The sequence below is a fragment of the Ornithorhynchus anatinus genome, chromosome 8 (assembly GCF_004115215.2).
Source record: "Ornithorhynchus anatinus isolate Pmale09 chromosome 8, mOrnAna1.pri.v4, whole genome shotgun sequence".
Lineage (NCBI taxonomy): Eukaryota > Metazoa > Chordata > Mammalia > Monotremata > Ornithorhynchidae > Ornithorhynchus > Ornithorhynchus anatinus.
Window position 1 is genome coordinate 66,191,566 of NC_041735.1, and position 26,142 is coordinate 66,217,707.

The 26,142-nt window shown below is 50.7% G+C and overlaps 1 protein-coding gene across 2 annotated transcripts in view; it reads right to left on the bottom strand.

The window, feature by feature from the left end:
- The window catches only part of SCIN (scinderin), a 67,926-nt gene extending 47,633 nt beyond the window's left edge, over positions 1-20,293 (bottom strand). For both annotated transcript variants that reach the window (XM_039912962.1, XM_029071414.2), the window contains exons 1-3: positions 20,013-20,293; positions 8,985-9,139; positions 4,159-4,320 (exon numbers count right to left, since the gene is read on the bottom strand). In XM_039912962.1, the coding sequence (XP_039768896.1) occupies positions 4,159-4,320; positions 8,985-9,139; positions 20,013-20,220 (525 nt within the window). In that variant the 5' untranslated portion in view covers positions 20,221-20,293. The remainder of the gene's footprint in view (positions 1-4,158; positions 4,321-8,984; positions 9,140-20,012) is intronic.
- Between the last annotated feature and the right edge of the window lie 5,849 nt (positions 20,294-26,142).

Consider the following 26,142-nt stretch of genomic DNA (forward strand, 5'->3'; position numbering starts at 1 on the left):
TCCTTGCAACGATCTGACGGGATAGCCAAATGTAAAAGCACATAGGTCTGCGTATCATGCTGATTTTGATCTGTTTTGGGCCTTCTGTCTAATACCTGTAATTTAGGGAGGCAGAGAGTTATGCGGGGGAAGATCACAGATCTGGAGTCGGAGGCCCTGGGTTCTAATCTCAGCCCTGCCACTTGTCTGCTGTGTGACCTCGGACAAGTCATTTCACTTCTCTGCGCCTTGGTTACCTCATCTATAAAATGGGGATTAAGACCGTGAGCCCCATGTGGGACAGGGACTGCGTCCAGCCCGATTTGCTTGTATGCACCCCAGCGCTTAGTACAGTGCCTAACTTCACTTCTCTGGGCCTCGGTTACCCCATCTGTAAAATGGGGTTTAAGACTGTGAGTCCCACTTGGGAAGGAGACTGTGTCCGACCCAATTTGCTTGTATCCACCTTAACACTTAGTACAGTGCTTGGCACATAGTAAGCACTTAAATACAATAATAATAATAATGATAATAATGTCTCGACTCTGCCACTGGCCGGCTGTGCGATACCAAGCAAGTCGCTTAACTTCTCTGTGTTTCCTCATCTGTAAAATGGGGATAGAGACCGTGAACTCAAGTGGGACATGGACTGCGTCCAACCCGATCACTTTGTATCTATGCCAGTGCTTAGCGCTGGATCACAGGAAGCACTCAAATGCCATTACAAAAAAATGATACTTTAGCAGTCCCAGGAAGGTTCTAGTAATCAGATCACAAAACTCCATTTGCAAATGACCGTTCCTCCTTGCTGAGACCTATTTAGAGGCATCTCTCTCCCTGCCTTCCTCTTGCAAGGTTCAACCGCAAGACAAGAAGGTGGCATTTTTGCAGTTTAACTCCAATCCTCTGGCACTGCTTCACCCCACCGTCTGAACAAATGGGGCTAGGCTTCCCGGGGGTCAAAGGATACAAACGCTTTACAGGCAAATTGGGAGATAAAGGTGGGTCCAGATATAAAAATCAAACCTGGGTGGCAATCGGTCTTGACCTGATGGAAAGAGCCCGGACAGTCGGAGGACCCGAGTTCCAAACCCAGCTCTGCCACTCGCCTGCTGTGTGACCGTGGGTAAGTCGCCAAACCTCTCTGTGACTATGAGGATTCTCTCTACCTTAGACTGTGATCCCCACGTGGGACAGGAACTGTGACCCACCCGATTATCTTTCACCTATCCTAGGACTCGGTACACCGTAAGCGCTTAAATGTTGCAACTCTCATTATCGTTGTTCAGAAGACAGGCAGAACTCAATTAGGTTCACGTTAGAGTTTAAATCCCCTCTCAGGATCACACCTGGAGAGTTCCCAAGTCCTCTACCAGTCTCGTCCACGGGAGAGAGACAGGCAGAGGCCTGCCCGTTCCATTCCCCGTGTGGCCAGTCGCCAGCCAGTGGAAAGCAATCGGCTACAAGTCAAATCTGCCCTGTGCTGGGCAGCAGCGGTACGGGAGAGAGTCGAGGGTGGAGACTCAAACTGACCGCACGGAAGGCAATAGTAAACCACTTCTGTATTTTGACCAAGAAAACTCTGTGGTTCCACTAGCAGAACGACTGCAGTTGGAGGTGGGGCCTTCCGGGAGAGATGTGTCCCTGGAGTCGCCATGGTTCGGGAACGACTCGACGGCATAAGACAAGAGTTAAAATGATCCCTCTTGGTTTTCAGTTGGCTAAAACCTCGGGAGTTTTCAGTGATCTGTTAGGATAACGCTACAGATTGATTATGTTTGGCCTTTGCTAATGTAAATAACTCCCTTTGAACCAGTGAGCCTCAGTGAGGCGGGATGTGTGAAGTCCACCCAACAAGTCCTCCTTCCACTGTCTTCTCAGGAGAAGAACGGAGGACTAGATCAGACCACAGAGAAGCGCCGTGGCCTAGTGGATACGGCATGGGCCTGGGACTCAGAAAGACCTGGGTTCTAATCCCGGCTCTGCCACCTGGGTTCTAATCCCAGTTCTGCCACGTGTCCGTGTGTGAACTTGGGCAAGTCGCTTCATTTCTTCGGGCCTCAGTTCCCTCATCTGTAAAACGGGGATTAAGGCAGATGGGACAGGGACTGTGTCCAACCTGATTAACTTCTTTCTACCCTAGTGTTTATTCATTCATTCATTCAATAGTATTTATTGAGCGCTTACTAGGTGCAGAGCACCGTACTAAGCGCTTGGAATGAACAAGTCGGCGACAGATAGAGACGGTCCCTGCCGTTTGACGGGCTTACGGTCTGATCGGGGGAGACGGACGGACGAGAACGATGGCGATAAATAGAGTCGAGGGGAAGAACGTCTCGTAAAAACCGATGGCGACTAAATAGAATCGAGGCGATGTACATTTCATTAACAAAATAAATAGTGTTTAGTACAGTGCCTGGCACGTAGTAAGTGCTTAATAGATTCATTAATAATATAATAATAATTCTGTTTTTAAAAAGCCATTTCTGAGGTAATATTATTATCACCATCTCAGAAATGGCTTTTGTAAATGGTATTTGTTACTCACTTCCTAGGTGTCAAAAGCCATTCTAAGCCCAACTTCACAGCTGTCCTGTGAAAATGTCAACCTCTCTGAATTGAAGTGTCTGTTTTGTACTCTCCCAAATGCTTAGTAGAGTGCGCGGCACACAGTAAGCACTCAGAAAATACCACTGATTCATTGAAAATGGTTGCCACTAATTATAGAGTAGGTAGATAATGGTGGTATTTGTTAAGCGCTTACTTTGTGCAAAGCACTGTTCTAAGCGCTGGGGGGATACAAGGTGATGAGGTTGCCCCACATGGGGCTCACAGTCTTAATCCCCATTTTACAGATGAGGTAACTGAGGCACAGAGAAGGTAAGTGACTCGCCCAGAGTCACAGAGCTGGCAAGCGGCAGGGCTGGGATTCGAACCCATGACCTCTGACTCTCAAGCCTGGGCTCTTTCCACTGAGCCACGCTGCTTCTGTGGTTACACAAATCACATACACACACACACACACACACACACCCACACATTCCCCCCTCCCCCCCGCCGAGAGCGAAATGGTTTTCAATTTAAAAAAGAATCTAGAAACTAGTTCCGAAGCCACGGGAATAGAGGAAGAGGACAAGAGGTTATGAAGAAATGGCTGTTGAAAGTCATGCATTTCTGTCATGGGACAAGGAGGAACTAAACTGCTTCTTCGATAATCTGAAATTCATGAAGAACTACAAGCTAAAAGATGAATCTTCTGTTACCATTCTCCAGCCGTAGTTTGTGAGGAGGACCAGTTAGCAGAGAAGCAGCGTGGCCTAGTGGAAAAAGCCCGGGCCTGGGAGTCAGAGGCCCTGTAGCCCTTGGCTGCCGTTTGACCTTGGGCAAGTCACTTCACTATACCTGAGAGAAGCAGCGTGGCTCAGTGGAAAGAGCACGGGCTTTGGAGTCAGAGGTCATGGGTTCGAATCCCGGCTCTGCCACTCGTCAGCTGTGTGACTGTGGGCAAGTCACTTCACTTCTCTGTGCTTCAGTTACCTCATCTGTACCATGGGGATTAAGACTGTGAGCCCCACGTGGGACAACCTGATTCCCTTGTGTCTACCCCAGCGCTTAGAACAGTGCTCTGCATGTAGTAAGCGCTTAACAAATACCAACATTATTATTATACCTCATCTCCCTCCCATTTAGACTGTGAGCCCCATGTGGGACAGGGGCCATGTCCTTCTCGGTTATCTTGTATCTACCCCATTGCTTCGTATAGTGCCTGACACACAGTAAAGCCTTAAAATTATTGTTATGATTAGGATGAGGATGATTATGGCCTAGTGGAGAGAGCCCGGACCGGGGAGTCAGAAGGACCTGGGTTCTAATCCCAGCTCCGCCACTCGTCTGTTCGGTGACCTTGGGCAGGTCACGTCACTTCTCTATGCCTCAGTTTCCTCCTCTGGAATATAGGGATTAAGACAGTGAGGGACAGGTGGGACAGGGACCCGATTTGCTCGTATCTATCTCAGCTCTTTGTACAGTACCTGGCACATAGTAAGCGCCTACCAAATACCACAGTTATTACTGTATTAATCACCTTCATCATCTGAGGCCCCTCTGGCTAGAGAGGTCGGATCTGTTGGGGCTCCCTTCCACCCCCACCTCCACGCCCCGCCAAGAATATCGCCTCACCGGTCCCAGGTCGACGATGAAGCAGTCCCCCCGGTTGAAGCTGGCCCAGCTGAGGGGCACTTCCGTTGCCCTGACCACCCGGCGGCCCTTGACGTGAAGGAGTCTCTTGGCGGACAGGTCGTTGGTGATGACGTGATTGAAGCCCGAAGCGACACCTCCAGCCTGCACCAGGGAACAAGAACGGAGAAGCCCACCGGTGAAATGCCTCAAGACCGTAAAGCCTCTGTGGGCAGGGAAGGTGTCTACCGACTCTCTTGTCTTGTCCTCCTCTCCCAAGTGCTTAGTCCAGGGCCCTGCACACAGTAAGCGCTCGATAAATACCGACCGATTGAATGATTGAACTGCCTCTTCTGCTTCGTTTAGTCAAGAGAAGGCCCTATGAGAGGAACTCTGCTCAGACGGCTTATCAGACCGATTAAAGATAGGCAAGGAGAGATTGAGGCGTGCTCAATCCATAATAATATTAATAATGATTGTGGTCTTTGTTAAGCACTTATTATGTGCCAAAAAGCGTTTTAAGCGTTGGGGTGGATCCAATATAATCAGTTCGGACACATCCCTGTCCCACATGGGGCTCACAGTCTTAATCTCCATTTTACAGAGGAGGTAACTGAGGCACAGAGAAGTAAAGTGACTTGCCCCAGGTCACACAGCGGACACGTGGCAGAGCCGGAGTGAGAACTCATGACCTTCTGACTTCCGGGCCCATGCTCTATCCACTCCGCCATGCTGCTTCTACCTTAGATCGCTCTGCCTCGCCTCATAATCTAACCCAGTGCCATCTTTCTGCTTTCTCCACAGACATTCTTCACCGAGTACATTCGGGGGCCGTGAGGACAATAAAACATAATGATGCACAGGGCTGACCAAAGGCTTGTATAAACAAACTGCTCTCCCGCTAGAAAATATTAAAGGGCCTCTACGCAACCGTGTGTGGGGAGGAGGAAGCGCTACTTGGAAACCAACTGGATAAAAATCTACTTTGGGAAGTTATTCAATTTTACCCTAGGCTCCAGAATCATCATCTGTAGGCTCTGAGAGCTCGCACAATCTTTAATCAATCGATCAATTGTGTTTATTGAGTGCTTACTGCCAGCAGAGCACTGTACTGAGCGCTTGGGAGACTACAATATAACAGAGATGGTAGACACAATCCTCGCTCACAATGCGCTGACAGTCTAGAGGGGGAGACGGAGATTAACATAAATAAACTGTGGCTTGGGACATAAGTGTCGTGGGGATGAGGGAGGGGTGAATATAGGGAGGAAATCAGGGCGATGCAGAAGGGAGTGGGAGGAAAGGAAATGAGGACTTAGTCAGGGAAGGCCTTTCGGAAGAGATGCGTTTTCAATAAGGCTCTGAAGGCGCGGAGAGTGTCAGATAGGAAGGGGGAGGGCGTTCCAGGCTAGAGGCAGGATGTGGGCGAGGGGTCGGTGGGGAGATAGATGAGATGAAGGCACAGTGAGTAGGTTAGCATTAGAGGAGCGGAGTGTGTGGACTGGGCTATAATAGGAGAGCAGCCAGTTGAGATCAGAGAGGGTAAGGGGATCGAGGGCTTTAAAGCTGATGGACAGGAGTTACTGTTGAAGCAGAGGTGGAGGGGCAACTACTGGAGGTTCTTGTTCTTCAAACCATTGTCCTTTACAAAATGATGGTACCTGGTAAGCACTCACTAGATGCTAAGACACCGCGCTAAGCTCTGGGATAGATACGAGACCATCAGCTCAAACACGGTGCCTGTCCCAAAGGGAATATGCATACACCACGCGCTCTGGATGGTCTTAGGTCACTAGGACTTTGGAACCGCCCAACTGGGGGATGGTGGACGACGAGAAGCAGCGTGGCTCAGTGGAAAGAGCACGGGCTTTGGAGTCAGGGCTCATGAGTTCGAATCCCAGCTCTGCCACTTGTCGGCTGTGTGACTGTGGGCAAGTCACTTAACTTCTCTGTGCCTCAGTTCCCTCATCTGTAAAATGGGGATTAAGACTGTGAGCCCCACGTGGGACAAGCTGATTCCCCTATGTCTACCCCAGCGCTTAGAACAGTGCTCGGCACATAGTAAGCGCTTAACAAATACCAACATTATTATTTATTATTATTATTACGTTAGAGGAGAGGATGGGACAAGATCCCCAAGAACCCCTAAGCCCATTTCATCCTGTCTGCTCCGGTAAAAGCCCAAAAGAACACATGTGGGTGTATTTCTATGGGGGGGGAGGGCGGTGTGTGAGTCTCTGAGGCCAGCACTCCGTACTTAGGAACATGCTGACGGAGGAGGGAGGGAGAGGGTTTTCTTAAGGCCAAATGCGAGAAGCAGCATGGCCAAGCCCAGGCCTGAGGATCAGAAGGACCTGCGTTCTAATATCGACTCTGCCACTCGTCCGCTGTGCGACCTTGGGCAAGTCACTTCACTCCTCTGTCGTCTCAGTTCCCACATCTGGAAAAGGGAGATTAAGACTGGGAGCCCGCTGTGGGACAGGGACTCTGTCCGACCCAATTGGTTGGCATCTACCCCGGTGCTTAATTCAGTGCCTGACATATACAGTAAGCGCTCAACCAAGACCACAATTACTATTATTATTATTATTATTATCATCTAGAGGCAATGGTGAAAGACATAACGCTGGAGTTCTAAAGACTGTATTGCACTTTCTTTCTCTCTTTCTTTCTCTCTGTCTCTCAACATATTTCCCAGCAGCAGTAGCTCTATGACATCAGTTCTCTTGGGCTCTCAGGCTCCGATGGCCAGATTAGTGGTGTGCTCTTCTAAGTGATAAAGACATCCTGACTGACAAACCATCTCTTTACACAGCATTATATTTTCCCCCGCCCCATTTGGTCATGGATGATTAGTTAACACTAGACAAATTTAGGGTAATGTTGCCTGGAACTTATCCTCGATAGAATGTAGTTCCCTACCAATCTTACTGGATTACGAGATTTCATTCTCCTACAGAGAAAGCCATTAGATTTTAAGCTTTCTGAGGACAAGGATCATCACCTTTTTTTAATGGTATTTATTAAGCGCTCACTATGTACCAGCCCCTGTACTAAGCGCTGGAGTAGATACAAGCTAATCAGTTCGAACAGGATCACTGTCTCACGTGGGGCTGACAGTCCCCATTTTACAGATGAGAGAACTGAAGCCGGGGAAGCTAAATGATTTACCCGAGGTCACACAACAGGCAAGTTGTGGAGCCGGGATTAGAACCCAGGTCCTTCTGACTCCAAGGCCCGTGCTCTATCGAACAATTTCATCCTAATCCCCACCCCTTGATGCAAAGTGTAGTGGACAGAGCCCGGGTCTGGGAGTCAGAAGGCCATGGGTTCTAATCCGGGCTCGGCCAGCTGTCTGCTGTGTGATCTTGGGCAAGTCACTTCATGTCTCTGTGCCTCAGTTACGTCATCTGTATCAGTTACTGTGACCAACCCGATTTGCTTGTATCCACCCCAGTGCTTAGTACGGTGCCTGGGACATAGTAAGCGCTTAACAAATACCAGAATTATTATTAATAGTAGTATTATTACAGACCTCTGCTCAGAGAGAGAAGACACTCAGTTAATACTACTGATACATACCATCACATCAAGTCTACTGAACGCTTACTGTTGTGCAGGCTGTAAACTCCTGAAGGCAGGGATCCTGCCTACTAACTCAAGTGCTATTACTCCCAAACGCTTGGTACAGTGCTCTGGCCACAGTAAGCGCTCAATAAATCCCACTGATTGATTTCTGATCTAATCGCTTGGGAAAGGCCATTAGAGTTAGTCGACATGATCCCTGCCCTCAAAAGTACTTTTGGTTTGAATTAAGAAAGATTTTCAAATCTTGACACATCAGTCTAGAGCAAAGCTAAAGAGCAGGGATTGAGTCTACCAATGTTCATTCATTCGATCCTATTTATTGAGCACTTACTTTGTGCACGGCATCGAACTAAGCGCATGGGAGAGGAAAATAGAACCACAAAAAGATACATTCCCTGTTGCAGTCTCCCAAGCGCTTAGTACACTCAGTCACTTCATTCATTTAATAGCATTTACTGAGCGCTTACTATGGGCAGAGCACTGACTTCACTTCTCTGTGCTTCTCATCTGTAAAATGGGACTGAGACTGTGAGCCCCTCATGGGACAGGGACTGTGTCCAACCTGATCTGCTTGTATCCATCCCGGCACTTACTACAGTGCCTGGCACACAGTTAAGCGTTTAACAAATACCATAATTATTAGTAACAGTAGTATGGTGATCTGCACACTGTCAACCAATCAGTGGTATTTATTGAGCACTTACCATGTGCAGAGCACCGAACGAAGTGCTCGGGAGAGGACGATACGACACGTTCCTTGCCCACGACGAGCTCGCGGTGTAAACGTTCAGTAAATGCCACCGATTGAGGGTGGAAGGCAGGCTCGGAATTTGCAGGCTGGGAGACGAGACTGTGAGCCCACTGTGGGCAGGGATTGCCTCTATTTGTTGCTGAGTTGCAATAATAATATTAATAATGGTATTTGTTAAGCGTTTACTATGTGCCAAGCACCGTTGTAAGCACTGGGGTAGATACAAGGTGATCAGGTTGTCCCACGTGGGGCTCACAGTCTCAATCCCCCCTTTCCAGATGAGGTAACTGAAGCACAGAGAAGTGAAGCGATTTGCCCAAGGTCACACAGCAGACAAGTGGCGGAACGGGGCTTAGAACCGACGACCTCTGACTGCCGAGCCTGGGCTCTTGCCACAAGGCCATGCTGCTCCTAACTGTACATCCCAAGGGTTCAGTACAGTGCTCTGCACAGAGTAAGCGCTCAGTAACTATGAATGAAAATGACTCACCTTGTACTTCAACCCTCCTTTGAAATAGGCAACAAATTCAGTGGATTCGTAGCCCTGCAGCTCTCGGTGCTGCACCGTCTTGCCCCCGAGGTAATCATCCATCTGGACGGTGAAGATGGCAGCCGCCGTGCTTTCATCCTGACTGCACTCTTTCCCTGAAACGGGCAAGAGAACTCGCTGTGGGCAGGGCACGTGTCTCTTTATTCTTCTAACGTACTCTCCCAAGCGCTTACTACAGTGGTCTGCACGCAGTAAGCGCTCAATACATACGATTGAACAACTTGGCTCAGCACCAACAGGAGCCAAGGCCGGGAGTGGGTAGACCCAGTATTTCTGCTTGCTGGCGTGATTTCTAAATAATAATAACGATAATGGCTTTTGTTAAGTGATTACTATGTACCAGGCACCGTTCTAAGAGCTGGGGTGGATGCAAGATAATAATAATAATAATAATGTTGGTATTTGTTAAGCGCTTACTATGTGCCGAGCACTGTTCTAAGCGCTGGGGGAGATACAGGGTCATCAGATTGTCCTACGTGAGGCTCACAGTTAATCCCCATTTTACAGATGAGGTAACTGAGGCACAGAGAAGTGAAGTGACTTGCCCAGGGTCACACAGCTGACAGGTGGTAGAGCCGGGATAATAATCGCATTGGGCACAATCCCTGTCCCACATAAAGCTCACAGTCTTAATTCCCATTTTACAAGTGAGGGAACTGAGGCCCAGAGATGTGAAGTGACTTGCCCAAGGTTACACGGTAGACAAGTGGAGAAGGTGGGATTAGAATGCAGGTCCTCCTGACTCCCAGGCCCAGGCTCTATCCACTGGGCCTGACTCCCTTATATAATTCATGGGTGTCATGGATTCTAATCCCAGGTCCACCACTTGTTTGCTGTGTGACCTTGGACAAGTCACTTCACTTCTCTATGCCTCAGTTATCTCATCTGTAAAATAGGGGTTTAAACTGTGAGTCCCAAATGGGACAAGGACTGTGTCTAACCCAATTTGCTTGTATACCTGCTACCCCCAGCACTTAGTACAGTGCCTGGAACATAGTAAGCGCTTAATAAATACCACTATTATTATTTTTAATTTTGGAATTTACTAAGGACTAATTGCTAATTACTCTCCTCCCTTCAAAGACTTATTGAAGGCATATTTCCTTCAAAGGGCCTTCTCTGACTAATCCCCTTTTCCTCTTCCCCTCCTCCACTCTGTGTCACCCTGACTTGCTCCCTTTATTCATCCCCCCTCCCGGCCCCACACCGCTTACATCCACATCTGTCATCTATTTCTTGATATTCACAGCTGCCTCCCCCACTGGAGTTTAAGCTCACTGTGGGCAGGGAATGTGTCTGTTTATTGTTACAGTGTACTCTCCCAAATGCTTAGTACAGTGCTCTGCACCCAGTAAGTGCTCAATAAATGCGACTGAATGAATGAATGGGATAGAGACCAGGTCGTGAGACGGTGCACACAAGCTACCTTAAGTCCATACTACTGATGAAATTCTACAGAGAAGCAACGTGGACCAGTGGATAGAGCCCGGGCCTGGGACTCAGAAGGACCCGGGTTCTAATTCCGACTCCACCACTTGTCTGCTGGGTGACCTAGGGCAAGTCACTTCTCTTCTCTAGGCCTCGATTACCTCATCTCTAAAATGGGGACTAAAACTGTGAGCCCCAGGTGGTTACAGGGACTGCATCCAACCCGATTTGCTTGTATCCACCCCAGCCCTTAGTACAGTGCCTGGCACATAGTAAGCGCTTAACAAATCCCACCATTCTTATAATAATGGGATTTGTTAAGCGCTTACCGTGTGCCGAGCACTGTTCTAAGCGCTGGGATAGACACAGGGTAATCAGGTTGTCCCACGTGAGGCTCACAGTTAATCCCCGTTTTACAGATGAGGTAACTGAGGCACCGAGAAGTGAAGTGACTTGCCCACGGTCACACAGCTGACAAGTGGCAGAGCCAGGATTCGAACTCATGACCTCTGACTCCCAAGCCCGTGCTCTTTCCACTGAGCCACGCTGCTTCTCTAAAGCTGCTTCTTATGAAGAAGCTGGTGCCCAAGGTCACGCGTTTGACCAGTGGTGGAGCAGGGATAGAACCCAGGTCTCCTGACCCCCCCGTCTCAGGCTCTTTCCACTAGGCCAAAACAGAACTCATCTTCCCCTCCAAACCCTGTCCTCCCCTTGTCTTTGTCATCACCGTAGGCCGTACCACTGTCCTCCCTGACTCACATACCAGTAACCTCGGCATCAATATCAATCGATCGATTGTATTTACTGAGCTTCTACCGCGTGGAGAGTGGTGTAGTGAGCACTGGGGAGAGGACAGTTCGACAGAGTTGGTAGCCACGTTCCCCCAACTCATCTCTCGCATCAAACCACATCTTCAGTCTATCAGCATATCCTGTCAGTTCTGCCTTCACAACATCACCAAAAGCCTCCCTTTCCTCTCCATCCGAGCTGCTTCTACACCGATCCAACCACTTACCTTATCTTGACTTGACCTAGTCCATCAGCCTCCTCGCTGGCCTCCCCGCTTCCCGTCTGTCCCCATTCCAGTCCATACTTCACTCTGCAGCCCGGATCATTTTTCTACAAAACCGTTCAGTCCGTGTCTCCACTCTAGAACCTCCAGCGGTTCCGCCATCTCCGCATCACATAGAAACTCCTCACCAACCACTCTAAGGCCCTCAATCAGCTTGTACCTTGCTGATTTCCTACTACAACCTAGTCCACGTAGTCCAACCTATTACTGTACCTCAATCAATCACATTTATTGAGTACTTACTACTACTACTAATAATAAATATGTTGGTATTTGTTAAGTGCTTACTATGTGCAGAGCACTGTTCTAAGCGCTGAGGTAGATGCAGGGTAATCGGGTCGTCCCACGTGAGGCTCACAGTTAATCCCCGTTTTACAGATGAGGTCACTGAGGCCCAGAGAAGTGAAGTGACTCGCCCACAGTCACACAGCTGACAAGTGGCAGAGCCGGGAGTCGAACCCATGAGCTGTGACTCCGAAGCCCAGGCTCTTTCCACTGAGCCACGCTGCTTCCCCAAACTATGTGCAGAGCACTGTACTAAGAGCTTTAGAGAGTACAATACAACAATAAGCAGGCACATTCCCTGCCCACAAAGAGCTTACAATCTAGAAGGGAATTATCATTCTCTCCTCTGGCTTATCACAGTCTTCTCTCTTTCTCCTTAAGGGCAGCGAGACAAAAAGCAGTTTAGAAACTCCAATCTGCACCCGGGATTGCAAACTCAGTGTTCTGGTCTCTGTGACCGACTGCTCTTAATCCAGGGGGAATCTCCTCTGTTTTCCCCAGTTTTAAGAATTCATTTTGCGATTGCATTTTTTCCCCTCCTCCCTTCTGCTTCCCGTTTGATTATAATTGTGCTCAAATGACCCTGCAAAAGCAAGGTCAGTTCAGTTGGTCATGGGGATTTCCTCTAGAGCATTTCAGATGGGTAGAACTCACTGAGTAATTTGATTCTGGATGCTGAGTTAGACCTAGAAAGCAGAAGGATGTCTACATTTTTTTTCCCAGCCAGAAGCTGAGCAGTGTGTATGTCTCCTATTTTACATGCTCTTCTGTACTATGTAAAGGAGAGCCCATTTTCCCAAAGGAACTTGCCAAAAGAATAATAATAATGTTGGTATTTGTTAAGCGCTTACTATGTGCAGAGCACTGTTCTAAGCGCTGGGGTAGACACAGCGTCATCAGGTTGTCCCAGGTGAGGCTCACAGTTAACCCCCATTTTACAGTTGAGGTAACTGAGGCACAGAGAAGTGAAGTGACTCGCCCACAGTCACACAGCTGCCAAGTGGCAGAGCCGGGATTCGAACCTGTGACCTCTGCCTCCCAAGCCCGGTCTCTTTCCACTGAGCCACGCTGCTTAGGAGATATAAGCTCGTGGTGGGCAGGGAATGTGTCTGCTTATCGTTGTATAGTACTCTCCCAAGTACTTAGTACAGTGCTCTGTATACAGTAAGCGTTCAGTAAATACAATTGAATGAATGAATGAATAATAATGACGGTATCTGTTAAGCGCTTACTATGTGCAAAGCACTGCTCTAAGCGCTGGGGTGTATGCAAGGTAATTAGGTCATCCCACATGGGCTCACAGTCTTAATCCCCATTTTACAGATGAGGCAACTGCGGCACAGAAAAGTTAAGTGACTTGTCCAAAATCACACAGCGAGATTAGAACCCATGATCTCTGACTCCCAAACCCGTGCTCTTTCCACTGAGCCAAGCTGCTTCCCCATGAATAGCATGAATAGCATCTTCATTCAGTTTGGATTGGAAATGAAAACTGAAACAAAAGTTCCAGGCCCTGGAACACGACCCCAGCACTGTAAAAATAAAAAATAAAAAATAGGAAAGCGGCTGTCTAGGGGAAAGTCCACCGGACTGAGAATCGGGAGAGCCGGGCTCTAGAATCGGCACCACTACTTTGCCTACTCGGTGACCTTGGGTGGGTTGTATAACTTCTCTGTGCCTCATGTTCTTCATCTGTAAAATGGTATTCAATACATGGGTATTGCCCGGCGAGCCTGGGGTGGGACAAGGACACGTGCACTCTGTGCCCCACCCTCGATCTACCGGCGACTAACAAAAACCACAGTCATCATCATCACTGCCCCTCGGGCTTGGTTTGCCCCATTCTAGAATCTCACATGCTTCCAACCTCTCATCCTAATTGTCCAAGCCATTAAGATGATAAATGTGAAATTATTCATGTTATTGCCTCTGTTCTCGGCGATGCCGCTTAAAAGAGAAGAGGCGCATCAAACACAAACTCCTCACCATTGACTTTAAATCACTCAATCCCCTCATCCCCTGCTACCTCGCCTCACTCCTCTCCTTTTCCAACCCAACCCGCACACTTGGCTCCTCTAATGCCAACCCCCTCACCGTCCCTCCATCTCGTCTATCTCGCTGCCCGCCTCTCGCCCACATCCTGCCTCTGGCCTGGAACGCCCTCTCTCCTCATATCTGATAAACAGTGACTCTTCCCCTCTTCGAATCTTTATCGAAGGCACATCTCCTCCAAGAAGCCTTCCCTGACTAAGCCCTCGTGTCCCTTCTGCACCGCTTTTACTGGCTCCTTCGTTCATCTTCCCTCCCATCCCCACAGCTGGGGCTGGGGTCGAGCGGGAGGGTCGATAGATTCGCTGTAGATAAGTTATAAACCAGGAAATTGTTTTCCAGACAACCATGTTTCAGGGAACCGCATGGAGAGTTGGGAGTTTTCTTCTATTTCATCTTATTCTATTTTATCATTTAAATTTTAAAATATATTTATATTAATATCTGTCTCCACGTCTAGATTGTAAACTCACTGTGGGCAGGGAACGAGTCTGCCAACCCTCCTACCAATGCCTTAGACTGTGAGCCCCACAGGGACTGGCTCCAATCCGATTATCTCGTATCCACCCCAACACTTAGAACAGATAGTAAGTGCTTAACAATAACATAATTATTGCATTCAACTCTCGCAAGTGCTCAGTACAGTGCTCTGCACACAGTAAGCACTCAATAAATATGATTGATGATGAGACATCCACCACTTTGTCCTCCAAAGGGGGAGGGAAATCCCAACCCAGACCTTAAACCAAAATGTTTCATTGGCCAATATTTTACGCTGTGGGTGGCTGCTCTGGGAATACTTTGGGTTGGAAGCCTTTCACCGTCTACTTTGATAGGATATCGTTTGTCTGTTTGGTGGCACTCGTTAAGCACTTACTACGGGTCAAACACCGATTTAAGCGCTGGGGGAGTTACAAGTCGGACACAATCCCCATCCCACGTGAGGCTCACGGTCTAAAGTGGGAGGAGAACAGGTACTGAATTTTACAGTGGAGGAAACTGAGCCACGGAGAAGTTAAGTGACTTTCCCAAGGTCACACAGCTAGCAATCGGCAGAGCCGGGATAAGAACGCAGGTCCTCTGACCCCCAGGCCTGGGCCCTTTCCACTAGGCCACACCGCTCTCCTGAAAGTCTGGGATGAAAACGAAGAGGTTTTCTGAGAGGCCGTTCCTTGGCGGCCTGCATTTGTAGGTCACGGGGCAGGGATGGTTGATCTCGGATGCCAACGCTGCAATCGCTCGGCAAGGGGCGGGCATTTGGCAGGCGAGGACCAGGGTAAGGAGCAGCCGGCAAGTTATGCACCGATCCGTAATTTATTTATTTCTATTAATGTCTGCCTCCCCCTCCTCTAGACTGTAAGCTCCTTGTGGCCAGGGAATGTGCCTGTTTATTGTTGACTGTCCTCTCCCAAGCACTTAGTAAAGTGCTCTGCACACAAGCGCTCCGTAAATATGATTGAATGAAATAAATGAGTAAATGAATGAATAGAAGGCAGAAGTCCCAGCCCCAGGTGGCTCTCCTGCGAGTCTGCCTTGCTCTCGCCTCGGATATTCATTCAATAGTATTTATTGAGCGCTTACTATGTGCAGAGCACTGTACTAAGCGCTTGGGATGAACAAGTCGGCAACAGATAGAGACAGATAGAGATAGAGGTGTGGATAGAGATATCCACACAAGTGTCACTCGGTCTCCTTATCCAACCTTGGCTTCACTGACTCCGTCCTCTCCTGGCTCTCCTCATCTCTCTGGCCGTTCATTCTCGGTCTCCTTCGCGGGCTCCTCCTCTGCCTCCCACCCCCTAACTGTGGGGGTCCCTCAAGGTTCACTTCTGGGTCCCCTCCTATTCTCCATCTACACTCATTCATTCCCTTGGAGAAGTCATTCGCTCCCCCTGCTTCAACTACCACCTCTATGCGGACGATACCCAAATGTACATCTCCTCCCCGTTCTCTCCCCCTCCCTCCAGGCTCGTATCTCCTCCTGCCTTTGGGACATCTCCACCTGGATGTCCTCCAGCCACCTCAAACCTAACATGTCCAAAACAGAGCTCCTCAACTTCCCTCCCAAACCCCGTCCTCTCCCAAACTTTCCCATCACTGTAGACGGCACAACCATCCTTCCCGTCTCACGAGCCTGTAACCTTGGCCTCATCCCAGACTCCGCTCTCTCCTTCACCCACATTTCCAATCCATCAGCTATTCCTGTCGGTCTCACCTTCACGACGTCACTAAAATCCACCCTTTCCTCTCCATCCAGACCGCCACCACATCAGTACAATCGCTCGTCCTACCCCGACCGGATGACTGCATCAGTCTCCTTTCTGACAGCGTGGCTCAGTGGAAAGAGCATGGGCTTTGGAGTCAGGGCTCATGAGTTCGAATCCCAGCTCTGCCACTTGTCGGCTGTGTGACTGTGGGCGAGTCACTTAACTTCTCTGGGCCTCAGTTCCCTCATCTGTAAAATGGGGATTAAGACTGTGAGCCCCACGTGGGACGACCTGATTCCCCTATGTCGACCCCAGCGCTTAGAACAGTGCTCGGCACATAGTAAGCGCTTAACAAATACCAACCAACATTATTATTCTGACCTCCCAACCTCCTGCCTCTCCCCACTCCGGTCCGTACTTCGCTCCGCTGCCCGGATCATCTTTCTAGAGAAACGTTCAGGGCACGTCACCCCCGCTCCTCACATATCTCCAGTGGTTGCCCATCCATCTCCATATCAAACAAAAACTCTGTACTACTGGCTTTAGAGCTGTCCATCCCCTTCTCCCCTCCTACCTCACCTCCCTTCTCTCCTTCTCCAGCCCAGCCCGCACGCTCCGCTCCTCTGGTGCCGCTAACCTTCTCGCTGGGCCTCGATCTCGCCTGTCTCTCCACCGACCCCTGGCCCTCATCCTACCTCTGGCCTGGAGTGCCCTCCCTCCTCAAATCCTCCAGGCAATCATTCTCCCCTGCTTCAAAGCCGTACTCACTTACTCACTCCCTTTGCTCTTTCCCTCTCTCCCTATAACGCAGTGGTTTTTTTATACATCTGTAATTTTACTTATTTATATAGATGTCTGTTTACTTGTATTGCTGTCTGTCTCCCCCAGCTCTAGACTGTGAGCCCGTTGTGGGCAGGGATCGTCTCTCTTTATTGCTGCATTGCACTTTCCCAAGCGCTTGGAACAGTATTCTGCACATAATAAGGGCTCAATAAATACGATTGAATGAATAGTATTTATTCTGTATCGGTAAAGAGGCCGGTGGTGCAATCAATCCACCGATGGTGTTTATTGAGTGCTTAGTATAATAATCGTTGCGATATTTAAGCACTTACTCTGTACCAAGCACTGTACTAAGCTCTAGGGTGGCTTACAAGCAAATCGGGTTGGACCCGCTCCCTGTCCCACAGTGAGCTTACAGCTCTAATGCCCATTTTACAGATGAGGTCACTGAAGCAAACAGAAGTGAAGGGACTTACCCAAGGTCACACAGCCCTGTATTAAGCACTTGGTAAAGTACGATACAACAAAATTAGCAGACGTATTCCCTGGACCTTAACTGTGCCTTCTCCAGGAAACAGATGGCAGGAGGGGTGGGGGATCCCGGGGAGGGGCACAAACAGTCCCGGCTGAAGTGGCGATGGGGGAGGCAGGGGGTGAGGAACGCCGGTCCAGGGAAGGAGCCGGGCTAAGAAGAATAATAATAACAATGGCATCTGTTAAGTGCCGACTACGTGCCAGGCACGATACTGAGCACTGGGGTGGATACAAGCGAATGGGGTGGGACACGGTCCCTGTCTCACATGGGGCTCGGTCTTCATCCCTATTTTACGCAAAAGGGAACTGAGGCACAGAGACGTGACTTGCCCAAGGTCACACGACAGAAGAACGGCAGAGCCGGGATTAGAAGCCAGGTCCTTCTGATCCCCTTCAAGGCCCCTACTCTAACCACTTGACCAAGCTGCTTTCCCTGGCGCAAAAAGCACGCTGGACTGAGTCCAGGGACCTGAGTTCTAATCCTACCTTTATCACCCGCCGGCTCTTCGACCCTAAAATCCACCTTTTCCTCTCCATCCAAGTTGCCTCTACACTGATCCAACCGCTTTCCTTATCCCGCCTCGACTACCCCGTCAGCCTTCTCGCTGACCTCCCAGCCTCTTGTCTCTCCCCGTTTCAGTTCATACTTCATTGTGCTGCTCGGATCATTTTCTACAAAAACGCTCAGGACACGTCTCCCCACTCCACAAGAACCTCCACCGGTTCCCCATCCACCTCCGCATCAACCGGAAACTCCTCACCGTCGAGTTTAAAGCACTCGATCGGCTTGTCCCTTGCCCATCTCCTACTACGACCCTGTCCGCACATTTTAACGCCAACCGATCGCTGTAGAGAAGCAGCGTGGCTCAGCGGCAAGAGCCCGGACTTGGGAGTCGGAGGATGCGGGTTCTAATCCCGGCTCCGCCACTGGTCCGCTACGTGACCTTAGGCAAGCCGCTTCACTTCTCTGTACCTCAGTGACCTCGTCTGAAAAATGGGGATGAAGACTGTGAGCCCCACGTGGGACAACCTGATTATCTTGTATCTACCCCAGCGCTTAGAAGGGTGCTCGGCACATAGTAAGCGCTTAGCAAATCCCATCGTTATTATCATTACTACTACCTCAAGCGATCAATCGTATTTACTGAGCACTTACTGAGTGCAGAGTGCTAGCTCAGAGCACTCTGAGTGAGGGATCCTTTGGGACCAAATCAGCAGCCCGGGAGAGAGAGCCCGCCGCCCCCCAACCTTCATCCACACATCCCACTTCCCGTCCCCCCGCCTCCACCCGGTCCCTCTGTCCCCTGTCACCCCCCAACCCGGTCCCCCTGCCTCCTGTCTCCCCCAGCCTCCCCTCAGCCAACCTCTGCCCTATCCGGGCCCGGCTAACCTCCGCCCCCCAGCCGGTCCCCCTGCCTCCCGTCTCCCGCAGCCTCCCCGCACCCCCCCGGCCAACCTCTGCCCTACCTGGGCCCTGCTAACCCCCACCCCCCCAGCCGGTCCCGCTGCCTCCTGTCTCCCCCGGCTTACCCCTACCCCCCCAGCCAAACCCTCCACCGTTTGGGCCCCGCTAACCCCCACCCGTCAGCCGGTCCCCCTGCCTCCCGTCTCCCCCAGCCTCCCCCACCCTCCAGCCAACCTCAGCCCTATTTGGACTCTGCTAACCCCCTCCCCTCAGCCGGTCCCCTGCCTCCCGGCTCCCCCAGCCTTCCCCCTCGGGCCCTGCTAACCCCCACCTCGCAGCTGGTCTCCTGCCTCCTGTCTCCCCCCCGCTTCCCCCCAGTCAACCCCTCCCCCATTTGGGCCCTGCCAGCCCCCACCCCCGAGCCTGTCTCCCTGCCTCCTGTCTCCCCCAGCCTCCCCCCTCCCCCCAGACATCCTCTGCCCCATTTGGGCCCTGCCAACCCCTATCCCCAGCCTGTCCCCCTGCCTCCCCCAGCCTCCCCCCACCCCCCCAGACATCCTCTGCCCTATTTGGACCCCGCCAACCCCCACCCCCAGCCGGTCCCCCGCCTCCTGTCTCACCCAGCCTCCCCCCCACCCCCCCCAAACTGCTCCCTCCCCCATTTGGGCCCTGCCAACCCCCACCCCCCAGCCTGTCCCCCTGTCTCCCCCCACCCTCCCAGACATCTTCTGCCCTATTTGGGCCTCGGCAACCCCCTCCCCCCAGCCGGTCCCCCTGCCTCCTGTCTCCCCCCAGCCTCCCCCACCCCCCTAGCCTGCCCCCTCCCCCATTTGGGCCCCACCAACCCCCACCCCCAGCCTGTCCCCCTGCCTCCTGCTTCCTCTCAGCCTCACCCCACCACCCCAGACATCCTCTGTCCTATCTGTGCCCCACCAACCCCCACCCCCCCCCAGCCGGTCCCCCTGCCTCCTGTCTCCCCCGGCCTCCCCCATTTGGGCCCTGCCAACCCCCACCCCCCAGCCGGTCCCCCTGCCTCCTGCCTCCCCCAGCCTCCCCCCACCCCCCCAGACAACCTCTGCCCTATCTGTGCCCTGGCAACCCCCGCCCCCCAGCCGGTCCCCCTGCCTGCCGTCTCCCCCGAGGCTGCCCCGGCTGCCCGTGGGGACCCCGTGGGTGACCGTGGGTGGCCGTGGGGAGGGAGGTACCGATCCAGTAGTGTAGCCGCGTTGGTTGTGGTGGGGTTTGGCTGAGCACCAGGTAGGCGTCTCCCACGAAGAAGTGCCCGTGTCGGTCGGGGGGCACCGGGGCCAGGGCCCGCCGCTCCACCCGCCACACCCGCAGCCCCGGCCCGCACGGCCCGGCCTCCAGGACCCCCACACCCCACCCTGCGCCCCCCGACCCGGGCCCCGCCATCGGGACCCCAACGCCACCCACGCACTCTGCTCCCCGACGCCCCGGGAGACCCGGGGGGGTCAAGGGGGCACAGGGGGGCCGGAGGGAGGCTGGGGCAGCGGAGCGGCCAGCGCGCCGCCTCCGGGACCCCGACTTATATACGGACCGCCACCCGCGGGGCGGGGCCCAGGGGCAGGAGGAGGAGCAGGAGGAAGAGAAACAGGAGGAGGAGAGGAGGAGAAGAAGAGGAAGAGGAAAAGAGGAGGAGGAGGAGAAGAGGAGGAGGAGGGGAGGAGGAGGAGAAGAGGAAGAGACGAAGGAGGAGAAGAACTGGAAGAGGAGGAGAGGAGGAGGAGGAGAAGAGGAGGAGGAGAGGAGGAGGAGGAGAAGAGGTGGAGGAGGAGAAGAGGAGAGGAGAAGAAGAGGAGGAGTAGGGGAGGAGGAGGAGAAGAGGAAGAGACGAAGGAGGAGAAGAACTGGAAGAGGAGGAGAGGAGGAGGAGGAGGAGAGGAGGAGGAGGAGAAGAGGAGGAGGAGAGGAGGAGGAGGAGAAGAGGTGGAGGAGGAGAAGAGGAGAGGAGAAGAAGAGGGGGAGGAAGTGAAGAAGAGGAGAAAGAGGAGAGGAGGAGGAGGAAGAGAAAAAGAAGGAGAGGGTAAGGAGGAGGAGGAGAAGAGAGGAGGAGGAGGAGGAAGAAGAGGAGAGGAGGAGGAAGAGGAGGAGGAAGAAAACGAGAAGATGAGGAGGAGGAGAGGAAGAGGGGATGAGGAGGATGAGAACGAGAAGAGGAGGAGGAGAAGAGGGGAGGAGGAGGAGAGGAGGGGGGAGGAGGAGGAAGAGAAAAAGAAGGAGAGGGTAAGGAGGAGGAGGAGAGGAGGAGGAAGAGGAGAAGGAGGAAGAGAACGAGAAGATAACGAGGAGGAGGGAGAAGAGGGGAGGAGGAGGAGGAAGTGAAAGCGAGTAATGAGGAGGGGGAGGAAGAGAACGAGAAGATAACAAGGAAGAGAAGAAGAAGGGATGAGGAGGAGAGGAGGAGGAGGGAGAAGAGGGGAGGAGGAGGAAGACAAGGAGACTGTAAGGAGGAGGAGGAGGAGGAGAAGAGGAGGAGACGAGGAGGAGAGAAGGTGGGAGGAGGAAGAGAAGGAAGAACCACCTCTTCTCCATCCCTAATCCTCCTCCACCTCTCCTCCAGGAAGAGAAGGTGGAGGAGAGGTGGAGGAGGATTAGGGATGGAGAAGAGGTGGTTGGATTCGCCCCCACACCCCCACCCCATTTCTCCAGAAACCCCTCAGTGGTCAAGGGCGTGGCTAGGGGGACAGGCACCAGCTCCTTATGGACTTGTTTATGTTGGTTTGTTTGATTGCTTGATTGGTTTTTGTTTTCTTGTTTTTTATGCTCTTTGTTCAATCACTCATTCATTCAGTTGTATTTACTGAGCGCTGACTGTGTACAAAGCACTGTACTAAGCACTTGGAGAGTAAGATAGAACAACAAACAGCCACATTCTTGCCCACAGGAGCTCACAGTTTAGAGGGGGAGACAGACATTAATATGAATTAATTAATTAATTAATGGACAGAAATAGTATTTCTATAGTCAAAGTGTGCAAATCCATTCATTCATTCAATCATATTTATTGAGCGCTTACTGTGTGCAGAGCACTGTACTAAGCTCTTGAAAGATACAATTCGGCAACAGATAGAGACAATCCCTACCCAACAACGGGATTCGGCGCGTCACACTCAGAACCTATAGCTACAATCTCACCCTCAGCAGCAACGTTCAGGACGAATTGAGTTTAGGACAGCAGTCAGTCAGCCAGTCAATCATATTTATCAAGCACCTACTTGTGCAGAGCACTGTCCAAAGCCGTTGGGAGAGTACGAAATAACAGACACATTCCCCATCCACAACGAGTTTATAGTCTAGAGGAGGAGACAGACACCGATATCAATAAATAGATTACAGATACATACATAAGTGCCGGGGAAGCTGCGTGGTCTGATGGGAAGAACCTGGGGGTTAGGGGACCTGGGTTCTAATCCCGGCTCCGCCATTTGTCTGCTGAGTGAACTTGGGCAAGTCGCTTCATTTTTCCGTGCCTCGATTATCTCCCCCGTAAAATGGGGATTAAGACTGTGAGCCCTATGAGGGGCGAGCCCACTTTGTCCATCCTGATTATCTTGTATCTACCCTAGGGCTTAGTATAGCGCCTGGCACATAATAAGCACTTAAGAAATACCATTTAAAAAAAAAAAACTCATCAGCTATATAAAAACTTAATGGAGGGAATAATAACCTCATCCAAAGCAGGAACAAAGGAACGTTTATCTTCTTACCCATCTGCTGCCTCACCTATTTTAGTGATGGCGAAGCCCCAGCATTGAATTCTGGGTTATGTCACAGGCCTTCCAAACTTCTGTTAGTTTTAAAACTGAATAAAGGAGCTGGCATCAGACATCCAAAGGATGCTTTGATGCACCGTAGATCCTTTCCTGTCACCCATCTCATTTCTAGACTCAAATTTAGGTGCTGACGTTCTTTCCCAAGATCATTTCCTGATCCGCGCAACAGGGCAAGACTGGAATAACTTGGTTTTCGAGGCACCTCCCAGAACCAGCGGGCTTTCCCTTAACCTGTCGTGAGCAGCTGGCAGGTTTCCCGAGCCAAAATTATTGCCACTGTTTCTTCCTTGCTCAAAGGTGAAAGGGACACCATGTCAGCTGGTCCAGGCTACCATGGACTCAAACCTGTTTGGACTCGAGGCCGGATTTTCTGGCTCAGAAGAACTTCTGAAACAGGACTGCATGCCACGGTTAAATCGCCTCTTCTCCATCGGCTCTGGTACTCTCTCAGGATACCGTCTACGTAACTGAGAGTCAGGGTTCGGGGCCGGAGTAAAACTTTCACTGATTTGCATAAGCATGAATGTAATCTATATCCTTAAATTACACATTGTAAACTATGTATTTATACATATTGTACTCTCCCGGTGCTAAGTACAGTGTTCTGCACACAGTAAGTGCTGGATAAATACAAAGGAATGAACGATTGAAGTCCATCTGCCCCTCTAGACTGTCAGCTCATTGTGGGCAGGGAACATGTCTGCACTGTACTCTGTTGCACTGTACTTTCCCAAGCGCTTAGTACAGTGCTCTGCACACAGTAAGCGCTCAATAAATACCATTGATGATGATAAAGGTGTTGTTTCGATTAATGAATCGTTTCCCCTATACAAGTTTGTCATAGCAGGCTAGAGAGGGTAGGTTGGCTGCTCAGTGGAAAGAGCTTGGGTTTGGGAGTCAGAGGTCTTGGGTTCTAATCCCAGCTCTGTTGCTTGTCAGCTGTGTGACCTTGGGAAAGTCACTTCACTTCTCTGTACTTCAGTTACCTCATCTGTAAAATGGGGATGAAGACTGTGAGTCGCACAAGGGACAACCTGATTACCTTGTATCAACCCCAGTGTTTAGAACAGGGCTTGGCACATAGTAAGTGCTTAACAAATACCATCGTTATTATAACTATTATTGCCATTACTGATTGTTCTGTCCCTTTCCAACCAGAAAATTAGTAACAGTATGGAGCCTTCGGTTGACCATTTAGGTATTCTGGGAAAGGGACCTGAAATGTCATGAGAACCAGGCATCTCTTAGGGAAGCAGCATGCCCTAGTGGAAAGAGCAGGGGCCTGAGAGTCAGAGGAGCTGGGTTCTAATCCTGGCTCTGCCATGTGACGTCTGTGTGATCTTGGGTGCGTACTTAACTTCCCAGTTCCTTCAACTGCAAAATGGGGATTCAATCCCTGTCTTCCCTCCTACTTAGACTGTGAGCCTCACGTGAGACCTGATTAGGTTAGATATGTCTAATCTGATTGTTTTATAAAATACCACGGGTCTTGGCACAGAATAGCTGTTTAACAAATACCGCAATTATTATTATTTGCTACCAGAACCAGTGAAGATGGAGAGTGGGGCAGACACGACTTGACGGCTTAAGATAACAACAACAGTGAATGGAGATCGGTGCTTCTTCTTTTTTTGGGGGAGGAGGAAGGGTATTTATTAAGCGCTTACTATATGCCAGGCACTTTATTAAGTGCTGAGGTAGATAATAATAATTATGGTATTTGTTAAGCGCTTACTATGTGTTAGGCACTGTACTAAGTGCTGGGGTAGATACAAGCAAATCAGGTTGGGCACAGTGCCTGTCCCCCGTGGGGTTCACAGTCTCAATCCCCATTTTACAGATGAGGTAACTGTGGCACAGAGAAGTAAGCTGACTTGCCCACAGTCACACAGCTGACAAGTGGCAGAACTTGGATTAGAACCCATGACCATCTGACTCCCAGGCCTGTGCTCTATCCACTACGCCGTGACAAGCGAATCAGATTAAACACAGTCCAAGTCCCACGTGAGGCTCAGAGGCTTCATCCCTATTTTACAGATGAGGGAGCAGAGAAGTCAAGTGACTTGCCAAAAGCCACCCGGCAGGTACGTGGCGGGGTCAGGATTAGAACCCAGGTCCCTCTGACTCCTGGGCCCGTGCTCTATGCATTAGGCCACACTGCTCTGTCGGGGGTATCCCTCAAACAACCGACACCCAGAGAAAAGGAGAGAAACACCCAGCCGAGAAGCTTTTTTCCGCCCAACAGGAAGCTATTGAAAATCCTAGCACACTGCCGGAAGCCTCGTTCCACACAGAGAGAAAGGCAGGACCAGATCCTAGGTGTTTTGACTCCCGGGCCATTGCTCGTGCTGGGAGTCAACGAACCTAAGGTCTAGGGGACGCCTCTGCTGCTTACCGCGTGACCTTGGACAAGTCACGTAACCATCCTGTGCCTTGGTTTCCTCATCTGTAAAATCAATCAATGTAGGGGTTCAGCCTGGCTAGATGTCTTCACTCCTCAAGTGCCACTTCACTCACTATGCCCCCCAACCCATCTATCTCACTGCTAACCCCTTTCCCACATCCTCCCCCTTCATACACACCAGACCATCACTCTCCCCTCCCTCAAATCCTTGTTTAGGTTGCATCTACTCCACGAGGCCTTCCCAGATTAAGTCCTCTTTTCTCAAGCTCCTTCTCCCTCTGTGTCATCTATTCACTCGGATCTGTGACCTCTGAGCATTTGCTCTTTGCCTCCCCGCCTCCCGCCCCCTCAATCCCACACCCCGGCTCTGCCACTTGTCAGCTGTGTGACTTTGGGCAAGTCAGTTAACTTCTCTGTGCCTCAGTCACCTCATCTGTAAAATGGGGATTAACTGTGAGCCTCACGTGGGACGACCTGATGACCCTGTATCTACCCCAGGGCTTAGAACAGTGCTCTGCACATAGTAAGCGCTTAACAAATACCAACGTTATTATTATTATTAAATTCTATAAGTTATTCATAATAACGTCTGCCTCCCTCTCTAAACTGTTAGCTCGTGGTGGGCAGGGGATGTGTCTGCCAACTCTGTTGGATTGTACTCTCCCAAGTGTTCAGTACAGAGGTTCTGTTATAGTAAACGCTCCATAATTATCACTACGTGATCTGAGTTAGCATGGGTTCCGGGAGGGGTCTTCTTAATTACTCGTCTCATCGTTTGGAAAAGGGCAACGTGTTCCTGTCTTTAAAAGTCTCATTAGGACAAAAGCATTGGATAATACTTTTTTTTAAATTAATAATCCTGCAGTATTACCCTTACGGGGCCGATGCAGCGGTGTTTTCTTTTAGCTAGAGAATGTAATAAAGAGGCTTTTCCTGCTTCAATAGCAAGTCCTACAACTGTGGTCTAAACCTGTCTGAGAGAAGGAGGATAAGATTTCTCACCGATTGTCAGCCTCAGGTGCTGACTGGTCTCTTGTTCTGGGAGCAACAGGTCAGTGGTTTTCTAAAACTCCCTCCTTCCTCCACCTCTCTTTTCTTCACCTAGGTATTTGCTGTTCTGGTGTTAGGCTCTTTTTG